Source organism: Apus apus, chromosome 3 (genome assembly GCF_020740795.1).
Source record: "Apus apus isolate bApuApu2 chromosome 3, bApuApu2.pri.cur, whole genome shotgun sequence".
Lineage (NCBI taxonomy): Eukaryota > Metazoa > Chordata > Aves > Apodiformes > Apodidae > Apus > Apus apus.
Genome location: NC_067284.1, coordinates 45,313,430 through 45,334,356, shown reverse-complemented (window position 1 = coordinate 45,334,356; position 20,927 = coordinate 45,313,430). Strand labels below are relative to the sequence as shown.

At 41.7% G+C, this 20,927-nt stretch overlaps 1 protein-coding gene across 4 annotated transcripts in view; it reads right to left on the bottom strand.

Annotated features, from left to right (window-relative positions):
- Window positions 1-19,664, bottom strand: part of CCDC85A (coiled-coil domain containing 85A) — a 77,596-nt gene extending 57,932 nt beyond the window's left edge. The window contains exons 1-2 of one of the 4 annotated variants that reach the window (XM_051615394.1): window positions 18,929-19,664; window positions 15,413-16,325 (exon numbers count right to left, since the gene is read on the bottom strand). In XM_051615394.1, coding sequence (XP_051471354.1) covers window positions 15,413-16,325; window positions 18,929-19,147 — 1,132 coding nt within the window. In that variant the 5' untranslated portion in view covers window positions 19,148-19,664. The remainder of the gene's footprint in view (window positions 1-15,412; window positions 16,326-18,928) is intronic. The other 3 variants (XM_051615395.1, XM_051615398.1, XM_051615396.1) reach the window with 3 other exon arrangements.
- Between the last annotated feature and the right edge of the window lie 1,263 nt (window positions 19,665-20,927).

Genomic DNA, 20,927 nt, shown 5'->3' with positions numbered 1-20,927 from the left:
AAATGTTTTTACTCATCTCTAAAGAAGTATTTTAACAAGCAAATTAGCCTCCTACTAATCATTTCTCATGCTGAATAACAGTATTCTGGTTATTCTACTCCTCTAACTTTTCCAGCTACGCCAAACTCTCCAGTCTCAGAAATATTTTCAGTTTCCCTTCACTGTATCTAGATGGATGTGTTGCTATTTTACAGTTTTTAACGCATGTTCATGAGTCAAACTTCACATGGCTCAGGCAGAAGAAACACTATCACTTGGAAAGTATGTTCACTATAGTGCACACAAAACATGAGACACAACCAGTTACCATGTGAGTATTCTGGATACTATTAGAGGTTTCTGTGTCTACTGACTGTCAGTGATACCCCAAGAGTTCAGGCTAAAAATAAAAACAGTATTTCAACCCTTTCAAAATACCTGGGAAATGCTTGATGAACTGTTTTTTTAATGCAATTGTCATTATTACATTTCTTACCAGTCTCTGAATTTGTAACCACTCACTGTTCATTATTCTTATTCAGGGTTCACAGTTTTATTTCTTGACCTACATCCAGTAAAAGTTTACAAAGACAAAAGCATGATAATCCCATGCTGTAGCTATAAAATTGGTTAAATACATTAGGAATGTTTGCACAGGAGAAAATTATATGGCTCTGCAGAAAAATTTACAAGCAAAGATATTTAGACAAGTGCTACATCAGAAGTAGCACCATATGTTCCCATACTTCAGCATGAAAGATAAAATGCCTGTAAAATGAAAGGCAATGATTTTTTTTCCAAAAGCTACTTCCCTGAGAACTTAAAATATGCACTTATTTCAAGTACCAAATAATCAGAGCAATCTAATTAGGAAGGAGATAATTAAAAGACTAACAGGTTGCTAAATCATGCTCAGGACACACAACCTGGTGGCTCCTCCGGTTTATAAGTAAGATTAAAATAGCAACAGTACCAACATCTCTTTAATCTCGGCACAGGTCTGAAACATTAAATTGCACTCAGACCACATTTCATCATAAGAAGTGCCATTAAAAACTCACTACCCTGCACGGCAGGAAACTGCTGTAATTGCAGTAACTTTCTACTCTTAACAAGAACTGTTACTGTAGTCCTGTCATTACATACCACTGACTGGAAATGTTTAGGCCGTCATTTTTGAATGTCAAAGCCTGATTCCCCACTGAGTGCACATTACTTTGAAGCTTTAAAACCCTGGACTGAATTCTGATCAGTGCCATTCATAAACATTTTTAGAAATGACAGTTGTTGTACAGGAAACCTCCATCTTCTGGCAGATAGTAAGAACCTTTTCCCAGTCTTTCCTCAAACGTGGCCAGTGCTTCACATGGCTCTCAATAAACATTTCAGACTGTCGGATTTGATAGATGCAGCAGCAACCACCAACCTGCTAGAAATGAGTCTACCGGCATTCAGGCAGAACATCTCAAAATAACTGAGTTCACTAAGTTACTATCTTCCACATCTGCCAAGTCCCACAGATGTTCAGACTGAGACTCACGGAGATCTGTATTTGCCAAGTGCCACTCCTCCTCTTCCCTGGCATATTGACAAGATGCCACACTATAGATACAAAGGGCCAAATGACCATCTTGCTGAAATTTTGTGTTCTCATTTTCTTAGCATGAAAGTTTTCATTTTAAAATTTTATTTTGATGAAAGGTGAATACTCCTTTTGATTGTACCAATTGGCAATGTGGAATGCCCAGCTCATAGCTGACCATGTCTCCGAGCCGTAGCAGCATCTTGATTTCCCAAATGAAGGCAACTAAAGTTACACAACTATATTGCAACATTAAAAACAAGCCAGAAGAAACAAAGACAGAAAAATATAGCTTCACCTAGTAAAGCTATCCCAGCACTTCAATTTTACTCAAAGTTTGGCTTCATTGTAAATCACTTTCTCTGTGTGCAAAAACACTTTTAAACACCCCTGTAAATGATAAAGGAACATAAACGACTTCTAATATGCCTGCTGCACACACACAAAATATCATTAAAAATAGCTTTGTTCCCCACTGCCTTGGTTAGCATAATTCAGGAAATTCAGAAAGGAAGGAAACGTTGCCTTAAAAGTTGATTTTGAAAGGAAACACATTGAAAATGTTTAGATGAAGCTAATGGTTCATAAAGGTGTTTTCTAGGCATGTGAGTAACCTCAGCCCAAATTTTTATATCACACTTGAAACAGACTTATATAAGAAAAAAGCTGTTAGGAAAATGGCATGATGCAATGAAATAATAAGTACCTAAAACTCAGGAAACCTGAATCTAAGGTTTAGCTGGTAGCTGATTTATCCTGTCTTGTCATTTGTTTAACTTACTGTTCTTCATGCACAAGATGTCAATCACAGTATTTGCTTCCTTGGTAAATGCTTTGAGAACTACTGATAAAACGTTCTACCTAACGACCAGGCACTAATAACAGGTGTAAGAGTTTATTCAGGTTAACAGCACATTCATAGCTCATTATGAGGTCTCAACTTCACAAAGCCATTTTTTCTGTCTTTGTGCAACTGATATCTTGGCTGCATTCAGGCATGTAAATCAATGCATTTGCCACAGGCTGATGCTGTCCTGGTCAAAACATGGGAGATCTCCAGGGCTATAAGTGCCATAAGTCCATCCATCTCCAGCTGAGAAACCAAGGCTCTCTAGCCAGAGCTGCTTTATCTCGTAAATCACACAAGGCTGGTCCACAAGCTTCTAAAGCCTCAAACTTCATAATTAGAAGCTAGAGCAAGGACTTTCTGATGGCTTTTCACAGAAGTGAGCAAAGGAAAACAGCAACATCCTCCCCTACTCTAGCTCCCTTGGCTGGTATAACAGTCCCCACCTCCGAGATCAGAGACTTGCTTTGGACCTTTCAGAAGCTCACAGGACTCACTGAAACACAGAAGCAAGCTTATGTAGCATAAATCAAAGCAAAAGTTTTTGGCTGAGCAGACTGGACCTGAAAAGAACAGACATACTGCAAAGACCCTTCCCAGAAGATGTGTAAATGTCATTAGTCTGATGACCAACATGTTAAAGAGATTTTCAGTCTTTCCCTAGTCTAATGACCAACATGTTAAGAGATGTTCAGTGTTTCCCTCTGCCAGATGTTCATTAATTCAGCAAAATTTAAACATTCCACAGACACAGAAAATAGATACCATTGGTGGCTTTCAGATCTGATATATAATTGGGTTTGGGTTTTCAGAGTTCAACTTTGCATTTTTGAGGGTTAAGTTTTCCACACAATACACATGTTCACAAAACCAGAGCAGGAAACAAGATCTGATGACCCCACTGCAATGATGCCACAGCAGAAGGTGAAGGGAGCCCCTGAGCAGTGAGGAGCTTTACACGGACCAACACCCCCACGTCCTTCTCCTCAAAGCTGTTCTCAATCCATTCTCTGCCCAACCTGTATTTGTGCTTGGGATTGCTCCAACCAATGTGCAGGACCTTGCACTTGGTCTTGTTGAACTTCATGAGGCTGGCATGGGCCCACCTCTCAAGCCTGTCAAGGTCCCTCTTCATGGCATCCCTTCCCTCCAGAGTATCAACCACACCACACAGCTTGGTGTCACCAGCAAACTTGCTGAGGGTGCACTCAATTCCACCATCCATGTTGCTGATGTTAAATAGCACCAGTCCCAGTACCAGCCCCTGAGGAATGCCACTCATCACTGTTTGCAATTTGGATATCAAGCCATTGATCGGTACTCTCTGAATGTGATGATCCAGCCAATTCCTTTTCCACCAAAAGTAACTGGTGATAGGACAAGAGGAAATGGCCTCAAGTTGTAGCAAGGGAGGTTTAGACTGGATATTAGGAACAATTTCTTTACTGAAAGAGTGGTCAAGCATTGGAAGAGGCTGCCCAGGGAAGTGGTAGAGTCACCATTCCTAGAGGTGTTAAAAAAACATGTAGACGTGGCACTTGAGGACATGGTCTAATTGGCATGGTGGTGTTGCATTGATGATTGGACTTGATGATCTTAAAGATCTTTTCCAACCTTAATGATTGTATGTGGCCTGGCAGCTGCAAACCCGTCAGCTGGGCTACAGGCTAGCTGCATGGAGGTGGGAGATGTTACTAATAGCTAGCCAGATAAGGCTTGGTATCAATTTCATTGCATCAAAGTTTGCTAATGTCTGTTCCCATAGCATGGGGAGTACTCTCAGAGGTCTGAGCATCCTCTGCTCTCCCCAAAGCCACGGTGCACTCAACATGAGCCAGCAACATGCAACTGCAGCCAGAAAGCCAACCACATCCTGGGTTGAAACATAGCCAGCAGGTCAAGGGCTGCGATTCTCCCCCTGTACTGTGCTCTCATGAGAGTCCAATCCATAGGTCAAGGAGCCATTTCTGATTTACATTATTAACACAGACAAATCTGTTTGTTGAATTAGGTTTCTTTATGGATGCAACGAACATCTCAGATGTAGCTAAAACAGAGAATGTTGTCAGCTTTATCCTCTCCCAGTTCCTGATCAGACTTCTAAAGCAGAAAAAAACCTGTTTCTGAAATAACTTTTCCCATTGTGTTTCACCAGATACAATGGGACACAAATTTACTACTTAGTAAGCACCAGTTCAACAGTCCTGCTAGCTAGATGAGCAAGCCAACTGGCTGGTTTATTCATCATCTAGCTAGCACAACAATTCCTACTCCTAAAGTACCTGAGTATTACACTGGTGAGTAAAAACAGATCGGTGAGGCTCAGTGTATGGAATTCAAATGCTCCTGGTTCCCTGGGAAACAGCATTTCCTAATAAACAAAATACAGACTTTATGTGGGGTGTTCTCCCTGAGCAGTGAATATCTACCAATCACTTTCATCCTCCATTACAGAACCTTTCCCATGAGTTTCAAGTCTCTTGCTGCCTATGAATCATGATGTATTCCTGAGCAGCACTGTAAGAACAAATCAATTAAAATCTAACAACATTTCAGGGGTATTAAAAGCAAGTATCACCTGACTGCACCTACAGTCTCCTGTAACAAGGGAAAATGAATATCCAAAAACCTCACCTTATGTTTCAGTGGCATGTAGGATTGATATTTAACCTCAATTTACTGAAAAATACATGTGTTCAGTGCATCTGTACCAAACAAGAAGCAGACAGAGCCAAGGTTTGCTACATTTGAAGTACAGATCTTTACTCTCAAAGATTTTTGCTCTCAAAGCAAACAAATTATTTCTCACTCAAACATTCTTCACTAATCCTTCAAACATCCATTCTCCAAGCTGCTATCGGAATCAACTCTGTTGATTTTTAGTAAACAAAAAAATAATAAAAAAACCATCAAGGAACAGAGGTGGAATACAGTATGTTGCCCAGGAAACTGACTCCTGGCTTTGGTGCCTGAAGTACACATTTCCAGGTGGCAGCAGATAAGCATGGACTTGTCATTTAAGTACAATACACTTTAATTTGGATTGTTGTGGAGTTATCATGAAAGAGGGTCAAACAAGTCTTTTTGGTCTACATCTTTTTACACTTCCCCATTCCATGGGTCTACAACTTGATGTACTTTCAGGAGTGCGAACAGTACAAGGAGTTAGTGTTATCCAGTTCATTCTTGACAAAGCCAGGCTGATGGAGTGATCTGAGAGCACAAAACTGAGATCCAAGGTAGTCTGATCAGTCACTTACATGCTGTCAGGCAATCCAACAGTTTTTATCAGTCTGAATACAATGTTTCACTACACTCTAAAAGGTTACAAAATGTTTCCATTTTATTACATTCACAGAGAAGGTAAAATACACAAATACCAATGCCTTAACACTGAAATTAGGATTTATTTTAATATACTCAGGATGTGTTTGTTCTCCTAATTCCCAAAAATGCATGCATGTGCTATGGTTGCAAATGGTCAAAATTCAGCATTATTGACTGGAACATAGATCAGGTGTCAATTTCCAACAACAAGGAATAAACCAAAAAGGTTTTGGCACCTGTACTTGGAAGAGACATAGGTTCTGGAATCTCCTACTGTTTAGTTAAGACTGCAGAACCTTTGGTCATGGTGGCTGGAGAGTTGGTTAGGAAAAAAAAAAACATTGTTGGAACATTTGCTTTCATGGTTTTTGTATGGGCTTAATGATATTGCAAAAACCTGCAATTCATAATTCAACTTCAGGTTACAAAAAATCCTGAGAGGGACACAAGCAAGCAAGATGAATAACAGTAACAGGCAAGTGACTTCATTCAGAGCACTGCAAGAGCAGGAATATTTAAGCATCTTGCTTCTGTCTGGACATCCAATTTCATTGCAAGTCAGATGCCAATGAGGAGTGAAGTGGTCAAATACTTTGAAGGATCTAGGCCAATTTTCAGGTTCTACCTCATAGCATTCATATGCTCATGCTTGATGCATTCTGCTGCCTTCACTAAAATGTTCTTTTTCCCTCTCAAGCAAAAAGCATTTTTAGAGGCCCACTTTAAAGTTATCAGTAACGTTTTCAGAGCACAAAATCATAAAATGGATTTTTAAATCATTAAGATTTGTCCACTGTAATACAAAAATAGACTCAGACACCAAGAGAGGATGTGGATCACCTATCAATGCTTTTCTCCAGGCCTTTCTGGACTTTGCAACAATGTAAGCTACACAGCAATGAATCAGCCCTGTAACCTTTGTAAAAAGCATATATATTTTTTCCTTGAACCCAAATTAAAAGTACATGCTACAAAAGCCTGCATCAAGCGTTTCCACAAATTTCCACAACTCACAGGAACTTAAAGGGGTGCCTTGAAAGAAATCTAGTGAGTTTTGATGCCAAACATTTGAAGAAGGTATTTTATTACTATTGATCAAATTAGAGAAGTTTTATATTACAAGGCATAAAATCTCTGGAATAATTTGGGTAACTTTAAGGAAACACCAAAATGGAGACCTTCAGAAGATATTCAGTATTGTCACTTACCACATGGCTCACTGCGCTTTTTCAGCTAGGACATGTATTTTACTCTCGACAATGCTTAAATACTACTGTGTTTGATTAGTATAAATAACCACTTAAAATTATATGGACTTTTACAAATCAGGATCACAAACCTTGTCACCACTTTTGCCCTCTGTAACCTAACAAAATATCTGAAATAACTCAGCACAAAGTTCATGTAAGTCATGCAAATAAAAAAATAAAGGGTTGAAGAAACATGTTCTTGCTGAAGTATACATATCCAAAACTGCTGGTTCCTTCCTGTCCCTAAGAACATAGAGAAACAATGCAAATGTCCCAAGTCTTATAGCAGGACTTACAAATTGAAACAAGACTATTTGTTATTCACAACCTTCACATAGTTCATCTTTTACGACAGCCTAGCTCAAGATAGCAGCTTTCCCATTCACAATCAATACATTTACAAACATCTTCATGCTGTGTACCAAATGCTCATAGATGATGTCAAATTACAATCCTGAGTCCTTTGTACATCTTCCAGAATTAAGTCCTAAAAATACATATTAACAAAAACACTAAATGTGCACAGACTATTATCATTAGTGTATTTATTTTTTAATGACAGCATTAGTAGATATTCTTTCCTTCAAAATATATTTGTATAATTAATTTTCTCCAACAGATTACTGTTATTACTGGTATATCTGACTGTCCTTCAGTCTCACTGTCCAATGCCCCTTTCAGGCTAATCCTTCCCTTTCCTCATTTTGTTTGGTATTTTTCTTTTATGGTATTGTCTGAAAATCCCATCACAAGTGATCAGGGTTCAAAAGAAGATATAGTACAAAGAGGGGAAAGGGAGAAGGATGGATTTTTCTCCTTGTTTACTTCATATGTATTAGGATTTCTTGATTGTGAACGCCCCCAAATTACAGAAGATCCAGAATCCATGTATATAAAGGAACAAAAGAACATTACTACAGTACTTCAAGTCTGCACTAATGGTGAAGACCCTATCATTAAGTCCTTGAGGAATATTACAAGCCATAGCTGGAGAACAAGTGTGGAAAAATTGCATACACATGCAAAGAAACAATGACCAAAAGAACTACGTTACAGAAATTAGGAATCACCACACTGGATCAGACCACAGGGACCAGGACCAGCTGTTTTAGACAGAGGCTCACACAGACTTTTGCATTAACAGCCATGGATCAACACATTAGAATGAAATTTACCCTCAGTTCTATTACTTAGAAGCTAATGTCCACTTTACACCAAGTGAATCAGATCTCTTCTCCCAAACATCTAAATTATCCCATATTATCATTCATTTTGTATTATCTACAGGAACATATGATACTTCTCAGAGCTTTAACCCTTGCTGTGCTCTGTGCCATTTCATAGCAATGACAGTCTGGCTAAATCTGCTAGTGTGGCTTATGAGTTTAGTTTTAAGTCAGGATTCTAACAAAATACTTCTCTCAGTTCTGTGGAACAGTGCTTTATCCTGTTTTCTTTACTAAGGCTTAATGTCACAGCTATCTTCAGACAGACAAGAACAATGATGTTTACACAGTGGACTTTCCTACAGATTTAAGTTTAAGGTACAAGTGATCATACCATAAGCAACATGTAACTTAGTTTTAATCTTTTCACAAGGACGGGTGTACTTCTTTCTGCACTAAGCAAAATACAAAGCTCAGTGTTTCTGTCCTAGCTGATTATCGTAACAAAGCCCACCCTGTAACTATTCAAGAAGCACATGTAAAGAAGACTTATATCAAGATCAGGACTTAAAGATAATTCCCAATCTTCTCAGCAAGTACATATCTGTGCATATGATAGTAAGACCCAAGATAAGCTTTGCTTCAGCTTACTAATTAAGACATGACTTGCTAGCTCAGAAGGCAATGAATTTTCATTGCTAGAGTCATTTTCTTGTGGACAGAAAGCTTTACTGCACTTCTTCAGATACCCTATAATTTGGAATGCCTGTCAATGGCTGCCCTCAACATTTAGGTACTTCGTGTGTACAACATTTTAACCCCACGCTGTCCTGACCACTATGCTTTTCCCTCCTTGATAGTCAATTCAGTTCCAAACCCTGCACAACCCACAGCACTTCTCCATTAACTTCCTAAGAAAATTTTAAAACTCAAAATAATTTCCTACTAATAGAAGAGAAGAGACAGGACACCCTTTGATTAGCACACATAATATAGCCAACAAGGCTGAAGTTCTTAAACATGCAGCAATTACCAAGAGTTATTATAATATTCTAACTCCACATCATAACTGCCAGAGTTCAGAGAATTTGACAATTTAATCACTGTAATATTTCTGAAAACATTTTCCTATTATAAAACCATAACACTGTAATTCAGAAAGCTGTGCAAAGGACCATGTTACATGTGGTCCTGTCCTCAGGTTAAAGATGCTCTCTCCAAGCAAGGACTCTGACAAGGCTTTAATGTGAGGACTCTTCATTCTGGCAGTAATAAAATAAATATCTGCCTACAGATTTCAGGAGCTGTGCAAGCTCTCAGTGAGCTCTCAGAGGTGAAGGCAAATGTCTTGCATCTCAACCCAATCACCATGAAAAATAAATAAGCTTTTCTACTGTCTTCAGTACATACAAAAGCAAACTCCCACTCACTACTTGAAAAATACGTTATTTTATAAAAACATACAATGAAATAACAAAACAGAAAAAAAAATCAGTGTGCCAGGTCTATCCCAGGTGTAAAGTCAGGGGATGTACCCAAGCACTGGCTTGCAGAGTGTTTGCCAAGACACCATCAATAATGGCCCTGTGATTTATTGCCAGCCTTTAACTTCTAGAGGTCTGTGGTCAAATGCCAGTGAAGTTCCAACAGACACTCAAAACGAGATACAGCCACACAACTGAAGTTAATCAGCCCAGCCCACAGAGTTGCTAACACTCATTTTGTACTGCTTAAATGCTCAGAAGAGAAGAGCACCAGTCACAGATGTGAAGGGAGAGTCACTGAATGGGCTGCAGCAGCAATCCTGTGTACCTGTGTTAGGTCACACCAATAGGAACGAGGAACTGCCTCTGGGCAGCAACTGCACCCACATCATGAGTTCCCTCTCACCTTATTAACACACATCCCCCTCTCACAGACTACCACAGACCGTGCTCTAAAAGACACGTAGCATACCAGGGCTGGTTTAAAGAGAATATAACCATATTCCCTTCTCTGATTCTTGCAGTCAAAGTGTTATGGCTTCCATTAAAGAAAGACAGAATTAGCACCAAGCCCTTACTACAAAATAGTCATCTGTGTAGCAGGATGTGCAGCCTAAGGGAAAAAGTAGAAAGTATAAAACTTGAAAGCAGTGACTGCAGAGGAAGCACTGTATCACAGGCAGCTGTGGTGTAGTAACAGTCCTGTTAAAAGAGAGGCTGTTCAGCTGAATCCTTCCTATACTTCCCACTGTAACATGTAGTGTCACTGCCTAGTGAGCATCACACAGGGACAGGAGCAAACATCTGTGATCAGCACCAGACTGTTTGGCACTTTGATCAGCCCCTGACCTTTGCAGCCATCAGAGGGCTGGAACCATAAAAATAACTGTTTGAAACTCAGCAAGTTGCTTTATAAGGTGAGGCATCAGTTTTCCCATTAACATATCAATAGTTTTCCCAGAAGGATGATCCACCTTCTACTAAAACATTCAAACCAAAACTGGGTTAAACCAAAACTGGGTTGGATATGTGAAGGATATGTAAGCATAAACTTCCCCAAGAGCCCTACAACATGAGTTTCTAGTCAGTTCATTGTTTTGATGTTACAGGCTACATTTTCAACTTGAAAAATTACTCCACAAAAAAAAAAAAAAAAGGCTGGAGTTTGTCAGTAAATGCAGCATGCTCTAGTCACGTACATATTCACATATCATGCCCAGGTTATCTTACAGTGTGTAACAGCTACAACTAATTTGCCAGTTTGACATAAAGCCTATGGAATTCAATTGGACAACTCTAATTGATGTAAAGTTGCAGAGCTCTATACTTAAAATAACAAACTTCTGAAACAAAAAGTAGATTACTTTATACTGGCAGGGCAAAAATTCTATCAGTCCTGTAGCATGTGTTTATGTAACAGGTTACTTTCACAAATCAGCAATGCTGCATCAGGCTCTCAGTGGCAGATGTACCAGGGGTGAGTGCCATCAGGAAAGCTCAAGTCACACAAAGTACTGCACACTCCTAGTAGTGGCAAGCAAATTATTTCCATTCCAAGGTGAAGAATTGTAACACATAAGCAAACCTACATTGAAACATGACATCATTTCACTGTTTGGCCAGCAGGATGTGAGCTATTCCCACTGAGATTCTATCAGTTAACTCAGTTACATTATAGAAAGTTTTTTTTCTCTGAAGTCATACTGCAGTACCCTCTTTCTCAGCACAGTATTTTCTGATTTTATTTTCCTTATGAACAGCACAATTAGAGCAGAAACTGTTGGAAATTTAAGCTGAGTCTCCATTTAACCTACAAATACCTTTGCTCAAGGAGAGGTGCTGTTGCATTTGTTCCATAAGAATCCTCACACCTCCAGCAGTATTTACAGTGTTAGTCAGCAGTTTTGCTTCTCTTCATTAATAACCTCAGCAGGAAGCAAAACGCATGTATGAAAGCCTGATACTTTCTTTTCACACAAAAGCCAAAGCCAGAGTAAAACAAAGGCCTTCTTAAAATAGAAAGTTTACAATATATTGCTTAGAATAAAAGTCACCACTTAAGACTGCAAATGCTGAAGGTGCATTAGTTTATAGAGAGGCACTTACACCCCACATATTTGTGTCAGAGTTGAACTATCATGTATTATTCTAGATTGCATAAATGCTCTTTTAAAATGTTTTTACTGCTGGTATTTTCTCTAATTTCAGCAATCTTCTATACTCATTACCCAGGGGTGATCACAAAGAAAGATCTTCATATTTTATTTGGTTAAAGTCTTTAAAATGAAATACATATGTTTTCAATTAACAAACATCAAGTCAAATTAAGCTGTAACATCCCCTTTTCTGTCACTCCAAATGTTGAGGAAACATTTCAGAAAAATATGTAGGAAAACCCTGAAGTAATGTTTTTTAAAAGCTCTATAAATCTTATAAATGAAAGCTGACATGTCATACAAGAAAAAATACCAAGATCAAACCATTGAGCACACAAAAAAAAAGAGAAGAATTATGAAAGGAAATGTTATCACCTCATCCTTTATTCCTTCAGCTGTGCCTACAGACCAAAGACAGTTTCAGACTGACGTAACTTCCCGCATACCTCATGACAGCTTAAAATATGCATGAAGCCCAAATGATTAATGCATATACCATATCCCGTAAAGCAGACTACAGCTACACAACATATTTCTGATAGCCCTGTAATATTATACTGTAACAGCTTTAACTTTAGCTTAAGAGTTTGTCAGAAACCTGTAAATACTCTACCTCCATTTCCCATGTCTCTACATTCAGTCAAAGTTCTGGTCTAGATAACTGCCCACTACTGAACACATCGCTTCCCTGTGGTCACACAAGGGCCGACAAGACCACAACAGCAGGTAAATGAGAGCTGTTCCCAGCACATGGAAGCTCTCATTGCAACAGGAATAGCCAGGCTGTTTGCAAACATGTCTTCTAATTAGGAACAGCGATCTGCACAGTACTTTTTAGAATGTGGTTTGACATGCAGAGAAATACTTTCTCCTCCAAGACCTGGTTCAGAGACCAAGGAAAATGGCACAGGCTTGTACTGAGCCTAGTAAGTTCTGATTACACAGTTAAAATATGTTTATTCCTTTGTTTACAAAGGAGTCACAAAATGTTAGTCTTTGCTATTCATCACTTAGGATCACAAGCACTTCACCCTTGCAACTAAACTGGCAGTACTGCAGTAAGATTAGAAGTGCCCTGCACAATAATCACAAAGATGTGCAACCATCTACTAGCTAGACAAGCTCCAACCTCTAACACAAACTAGGTTCAACAAACATGATACAGTATACTAATAACACAATTTGGGGATAAGAATTGAAAATAGCATCTTTTTATATTGCCCATCAGAGTTTAGGGCCAGGTTTCCATGCCACTTCTAACTCCTATTTTCACAGCTTCACCATTTCTTACAACAGATGCAGAAGATCAGGATTTTGATTATAGCTCAGGGCACAGTTGCCCATCTATACTCCACTGGCAGGTTCACGTACACAGGTATTCGCAGAACATGCACATGAAGATTGACACGTTACCCTCACAATAGTAACAAGTGAGAATGGTCAGCACTTCTACCACTTCCATATTTACTGTTCTGCACAACTCTGCGGTAGCTGGCAAAACCCAAAACACAAAAAACTCCACACAACTCAAGACTTGCTGGGAAGAACAGGTATTTTCCTGAAGTATAAGACCTCTTACTCAGAGCAAAGCTGTAAAGTTTTACCACTGACCAAGACCAGACAAATATCAGAATTAAACCTCATGCTTGCTCAAATTATATAAACACAAAAGAAGAGAGGTTTGACAACTAAATGGTGAGAGACATCCTCTGCAAAAATGATTACATAAAGCACAGGACAGGCAAAGCTCTGATTAAAGTCAATAAACTGACTCCCAGATCACCAACTGCCCTCTTAAGCATCTTGTGGCCCAAGACCAAACTGTAGATGGTTGAAATACCCTGCCCAAAGGAGTCAAGTCAACTCACGTTTAAAGTAACAGCTGTTTTCCTTGCACTGTAATACAGCTGGGTTCTTAACAAGATTATTTGGACACAAAAAAAAACCAAGAACACCACACCATCAGAAAGCCTACCGTGTTTGGAGCAGAAGAAACGTTTGCCTGTGTCTGAGCTTTAAAATATAGATATTTAAAACCTCTAGATCATCTTTCTACAGAACCAGTGACTGGACTGATGAGCACCATGAGTGCAAGCAAGAAGCCACTTTTAGGAAGTCTGGTTCCATATTCATGCTACTAATAGCCAGGACAATTTTAAGCAGAAAGAACTGTATGAAGAACATGGTATTTAATGAAAGTTTTACAAAACTTCTATAATCTATGTATTAAACATCTTCACAACTTGCTCTACACTCATCTTAGTAATTTTAAAATCATTACAAAGTCTCTACACTCACCACTTCAGGGTTTGTGAGCCCTGTCAAGTGGCTCCCAAAGGCTTCACCTTTCACTGAATGTAATCAGGACTTACCCCTACAGAGCAGGTTATCTCAACTGAAGGCATTCAGTTAGTCACAATAGCTAAATGAAGCAATGTGAGAGAGCAATGTGATAAACGATGAGAACAGCACCTGGACACAGACCTCAGTCTCCTCCTTCTCACAGACAGATCCAAAAAATGGTCAGTTCCACCACTATCAACACAACTTCTCCCAGCTGCTCATAAAACAGAAAGCCATGAACTCCACCCAAGACTATTTGCTAAGGCATTTTCCGCACAGCTTGACTTCAAATCTAAGAATAAAGGTCTGAGAAATTACTTTCAATTACTACACTAAATTCATTCATGGAAACATCTCAAAGCACATAGAAAAAACAATTTATAGGCTTAGCAGAATATTTAGTCTGATTCAGTTTGTTTCTTCTACAGCACAGTAGGATGTTTCAACTTTGTTTTTAATAACTTATTTGTGACATTTCATTCATTTCAATATGGTTGTAACTTCTTGTTTTTCAAAATAACAAAATATTTAAATGGTGGCTATCTTTAAAAAGGCAATTAGTTTCAATCAATGAGGATACACAGCTCTTAGAAGCTAGGCACATTTATTTGTTATCTTTCTAAAATGAAGAAACAAAAACACACAAAAAACCCACAAACCTTAGGATCTTCTTTAATTTTTAATTTTTTATAATCAAACACATGCAAATGTGAGGCTTTGAAAAGCTTTAGGACCTATCAGATTCATTTATACTGAGCCTAGCTCTTCAGCTGGCATCTTTTCCAAAGTTTATGGAAAAGAATCTAAGAAGCCTGCCATCAATAAACAAAGTTTTAAAAGCTTTAAAGATGCAAATAGGGTAGATTAGGAAGATGGAAATGACATTGGAGCCATTCACCTCCATTCTGCTGACTCAAATATAGGCTGGACAAGGAACATAGGCAATTCCTCTCCAATGTAAACAGAAATATACCTGGGGACAAACAGTTCACATGTACCAACCACCAAGCAGGATCAAGGCCAAGAGCTGCTCCTCAGTACCTTACACCAACACTCAAGATGCATTTTGTCTCTACTTTTTGATCCACACTACAACTGCTGGATGAACAAACAGGTTATACTCCAATTAAGTCACTTGATGAAGGAATAATGCTGACACCAGACTTAGTACCTTTCATTTCACATAAAACATTATTCCTTTTCCAGAAATAGTTGAAAGAGCACTGAAATTACTTTAGTAATTTGCAAAAGGAGTTTTCACTAAATGTATTGACCCACCATTCATTCCATTGTATATACTTCTGTGGTGAGGTGACAGGTCATCTGTTACTTGTCTCCTGAGGGTACCTTCTCTGCTGCCTCCACTGAGATGTTTGAGATGCTCTGGGCTCCCTCCGTAATGTTTGAGATGCTCAGGGCTTGTACCCCTCACTTTGTGGAGATGTTCTGTACTTCCACTTGGTGTGTGCTTTTGAAGATGATCTGGGCTGCCACTGCTGTGCTTTTGATGCTCAGGGCTACTACCAGGCCTCTGCTTTGGAAAGTGTTCAGGGCTACTACTCAAAACATGCTTTGGCAGAGTTTCTGGGCTGCTGCTGCTGTGCTTTTGTTGTTCAGATGCTTTGATAATAGTTTTGTGATGTTCTGGACTTGGCCCTTTCAGGTGATGATCAGGACTGCCAGAACTCCTAGGCTTCTGGAGGTGCTCTGGACTGATACTCCTGTGTTTCTGGTGCTCAGGGCTTCCCTCTCCCCGAGCTTTTTGAAGATGTTCTGGACTAGTACTTGGGTGATGTTTATGATGGTCTGGACTGTCTGTACTTCCTGTGCTAGAAGTACTACTCCCATCACCCACATCTCTAATGTAAGCACTCGTCGCGGTTAACTGACACAGGCTGATCTGGCTGTCGATAGAGCTCCGGCTGCCTGCTCCACCACTTTTCTCCTCATCCAGCAACACACACAATTCTTTCAGCTCCAGATTCTCCTTAACCACTTCTTCTTGTCTCACTTCCAGTTCTTTCAACTTCTGTAAGTATAAGGCAACCTCTTTGTGCATAATACTAGCACTGTACCGGCCCAGTCTCTGCCATTCTCGGGACACCTTCTTGCCTTTCTGCCTGTCATCATCCAGAAAGCAGCAAAGGTCTCTCAGTTCTTGGTTATCTTCTTGCAGCTTCTGGTTGATATCCTTTAAAAGAAAGATAACCATGAGAGAGAAGTGTCTAAAAGAATTAACATTATACCATTGTTGTTATGCAAGTCAGTGAACAGTACTGCTATAAATCCATCACCTCAGACTTCAAGTGAGGCACAAATAGTTGCGGAGATCTGGCATATTTTTCACAGCATTACGTTTCAAACAAACAAAGCTGCTGTCCAGTAAATGAGACTATGATGTGGAGCTAATCTTGAAGGGTTCAAAGACTAACTTCTGATACAGCATAAAAGTTTCAGGTGCTAATTAATTTTCATGCTAAATATCAGAATAATTTAGCTCCCAAACTGGGCAAAGACCATAAGCGCTCTTGTGATGAGCTCACTCCCTTGAGAAATATTCATCTGCTGAATAAAACTGCAAGGTACATCAGAAATTGTAATCTCACTTAAATAATTAATTATTAACATTTACACTCTATATTCCCTGAAGTATATTCACATCTAAAGATTAACCTTTTAGAGATTTAAAATACATCGGGTTTGTTTGTTGCAAATTTGCATAAAAGAACCTTGTCAGTCATCACTTAATCAGAATTGCTTCAACCACTCTGAAATAAAATTACCTGCTTTAATAGATTTTTCACTGCTAAGAAAATGAAGTACGTTCTTCCATGGCATTCTTTATGTGAGGAACAGTCTGAAGCAAAAATGTTCAAGCTATTACTATAGCAGAACAATATGCCAAAGAAAACATTTTCAGTATTTTATCTTCCTAACTGGTTTGTGACTATATTTATCTTTCTCCTATCTAAACATTAATGCCTTCTTTCTTATGTATGATATTAGAAACAGAGATTAGCCACAACTGTTAAAAACTTAGCCCTATGGAAAGACCATTTTAGCACTGCTTCTTAAGAAAAAGAAGCTTTTAGAACTCCATTGGATTTGTGTACATGCGTGTCTTTGCCTCAAAATAATTTTGAGCTTGATCAGTTCAACCCATATTTGATAAAGGCTACAAGGTAGCCTTAAAAATCTGTGCTGGTGAGAGATACTGAAAATGACCCCATTTTAATAAAATTTCAAGGTGAAGCCTTGATTCATCAGTCAGAAGCAGGAGGCACCCATCCACCCAAACCAGGTGCAGATGGTCAGTGTGACTCATGGACCAATTACTTCACAGAGGACAAAGGAGGAAGATGTCCAGACACCAGTAAGTTCAATACCTTATTCTCCCAAATTCCTTTTGAAAGTTCCAGCTGAGGGTTCTGAACAAAAGGCGGAAGTTAAACATCACTTAAGGAATTCAGAATTGAGAAAGGAATTTATCACCCCTTCCTACACATCTTGGTGGGTTTTGTTACTCATCTGAAAGATGCATAAATCCATATGATTCCACAACACCTTTCCACATAACTAGGAGAAAGATACTATTGTTGTAATTTAGCTTACATTTATTTTTACTAAAGTACTATCATTGATGGGTCTTTTTTACCCTCAGCCACCATATACTGTCTAAAAGAGGGAGAGGATGGACACAAACTCATACTTCACAGAACAGAAAAACTTGAGACAGGAATAGTCTTCCCCCACATGCTATTTATTTTATGACACACTATTATCAAGGACACTTTCTCAGTAATTTAGTTGTTTAAAGACATTCTACAAGTCAAAAGCTCTCTTCTGATGCACTCTAACATAACAATTTAAAAGCCCACACTGCATCTCTGTCTCTCCTCTCCTTCCCTCCAAACTCACCTTACTGAAGGAATTTCCTAAAAATAAGGTCATTTCTCAAAGCAACAAGAGAGAAAATTACTTGTAGCCATGACTACTTTAAGATAACTTTTTAGGTCTATAACCCACATGTACACGTTACATCAGGGTCATTATCTGTAAGTAATCACACTATATTCCTGATTCCTGGAATTGGGAAGGAAACAGTAGGGACTATGCTACTCATCCAATGAAAGCGTTAAGAAGGATTAAGTCATTACAGACTTGGTCTGCCCCTTACTGTAGTCTGCAGAAGTATACAATGGAAAAAGGTTTGATCAGAGATGTGTTGTGTCTTTTTCAGGCAATAAACTAGAGATTGGTTCCGATCATGCCCAAACCAAGCCCCAGGGTTTGCCATCACACACCATACACTGCACTGCATCCTGGAGAGGACCAGCTCTCTCCAGACTGCCTGACAGATGAGCAAGTCATCTTACACTAGGGACAGAAGAAAGCAACATAAGCCACACAAAACCTTTTGAATGCCTACAGCCCTAGACGTTATTTTTTCACATGCACTTCACACGGGATCATTTCACCGCACTAAAAACCAATGAAGACTAACACAGAAGTAACAAGACTTAAGTGTTTCTATCACGTCAAAGCACACTGGGGCAGAGCACACAATAGCTGTGCTCCACAGCCTACCGAATCGCTGGCCATCTCTTAACCAGACACTCGATTTTTAAGCGAGATCAAACGCTACCCACTCCAGTCCTTGTTCACTTTCAATACGATTCTCAGTAACAGCTCCTCCCAGACCATCCACCTGATGAGATCGCTCCCAGCGGGACGGGAGGGGGACGCGGAGACATGGCAGAAACTTCGGGGGTCCCACCCTGCCCTCCCCGCTACCTTCAAGCCGCGGATCTCGCCGAGGTGGAGCTGGAGGCGGCGGTTCACCTCCCGGATGAGGTTGCTGTGGTCCAGCATTGCGCTCATCTTCTCGGCCTCAGCTCGGCGGAGGCTGCGAATCAGCTCCTCCTTGCTCCACTTGAGCAGCTCCTCGTCCGACACCTTGGACAAGTCTTCGGCCGGCGCCGCCCCGCAACTTTCCGCCGCCACTTTCGACATGGTGGCGGCCGGGCAGCGCGGGGACCCCCCGCCGCCGAGGGGCTACAGCCCTCCCGGGGCCGTCCCACCGCCGCTGGGGAGCGGGCAAGCCCGGAGCCCGCGGCCAGCACCTGCGGGAGGCGGGGGGACCGAGGGGCGTCCCCAGCTCCAGAGCTGGCGGCGGCTGGGGGCCGGGGCTCGCGGGCAAGAGGAAAAGAACTTCTGGCCCCAAGCGGCGGATCCTGGAAAAAAGGAGGAAGAGGAGGTGGAGGAAAGGGTGTGGAGGAAGCCGAGCCACAGTCTGGGGAGCAAACTTCCCTCGTCGAGGAGGAAAAAGAAAAGAAATAAAAATAAAAATACCCAACACCAAGAGAAAGGAACCCCCACGGAGCCCGGCTCTTTCAACAGGTCAGCGGCAGCGGCGTGTCCCTCGGTCTCCCCGCGGCGCCGGGGCTGCCCGGCGCTGGAAGCGGCGCTGCTCACGGTGACCGCCGCCCCTCGGCCGAGGGATGCCGGCCGGCCGGGCGGGCGGGATGCGGAGCCCCGCTCCGGCGCACCATGGCGGAGAGAGGGGAGGAGGGCCGGGCTGCTCCGGGACGCGCGCCCGGCTCCGCCGCAGCGGGAGGAGCGGCGGCTGCCGGCACCAGTGGCGGGCGCGGGGCGGCTCCCGCCTTTTCACCGGGGCGCGCGCCACGTGCGGGCCCGCGCGGGCGGGGCGGGGCGGGGCGGGGGGAGGAGGGAGGGCGGGGGCGCTGCAGCCGGGCGGCTCGCGAGCGCCACCTGCCGCGCACGCGCCGCTGCCAGCCATGCCGGCCCCGCACCCGCCCCCGCCCCCGCGCCCGGCGCGCGCCTCCCGCCGGCTGCCGCCCCGGCGCGCGGGAGCGGCCGCTGCCAGCCCCGCGCCTCCAGCCCGCGCGGGAATCCAGCGGGACGGGCGCGGCCGCCCTCCCGTCCCTCCCGTCCCCCCGCGGCGAGGCGTCGCGTCACATCGCGGAGCGCCCGCACCGCCTCAGCCCGCACCTCCTCCGGCCTCTGCAGGGGGAACGGGGAAGCCTTACGGAGCTGCTGCCGGACAGGAGACACAGCCCCTTCCTGCAACTCTTCTCTCAAGCCGAAGGTCGCAGGCCGTGGAATGGGCTCCCCCCAGGAATTCAGATTGGGATGTTCATATTTCTTCCCTGAGAACGTTCTGTTGCGGTGCTGGGAGAGGTTTAAATTTCCCAGCTTGCTGAGACATAGAAAGACTCTGCATGAATCTGCCTTGCAGATGATTGGAGAATGAAACTTGATAATCCATTCATGCGGCATTCAAAGAAAGATGATCCAACGTATCTCAGCGACAGAGGTGGATGAACTGAAACCACTAGGTGAATGATTAGTTGAATTCCCACTTTTACATCACCTAGTTTCCCTGGCACAATCCCCTGCAGGCAAAGGAGAGTGCCTGGCTTTCAGGCCCTTACTACCTCCAATTTGGCAATTTTCCAATTACTTAGCATTGAAGAAGATCACAGAATCCCCAAGGCTCGAAAAAACCTTTACGATCATCAGGTCCAGCCTACGACCAACACCACCACATCAGCCAGACCATGGCACTAAGTGCCACATCCAGCCTTTCCTTGAACACATCTAAGGACGGTGCCTCCACCACTTCCCTGGGAAGTCCATTCCAATGTCTAGTCACCATCTCTGTGAGGAAGTACTTCCTAATATCCAACCTAAACCTTCCCTGGTGCAGCTTGAGACTATGCCCTCTTGTCTTGTTGCTACTTGCCTGGTAAAAGAGCCCAGCCCCCACCTG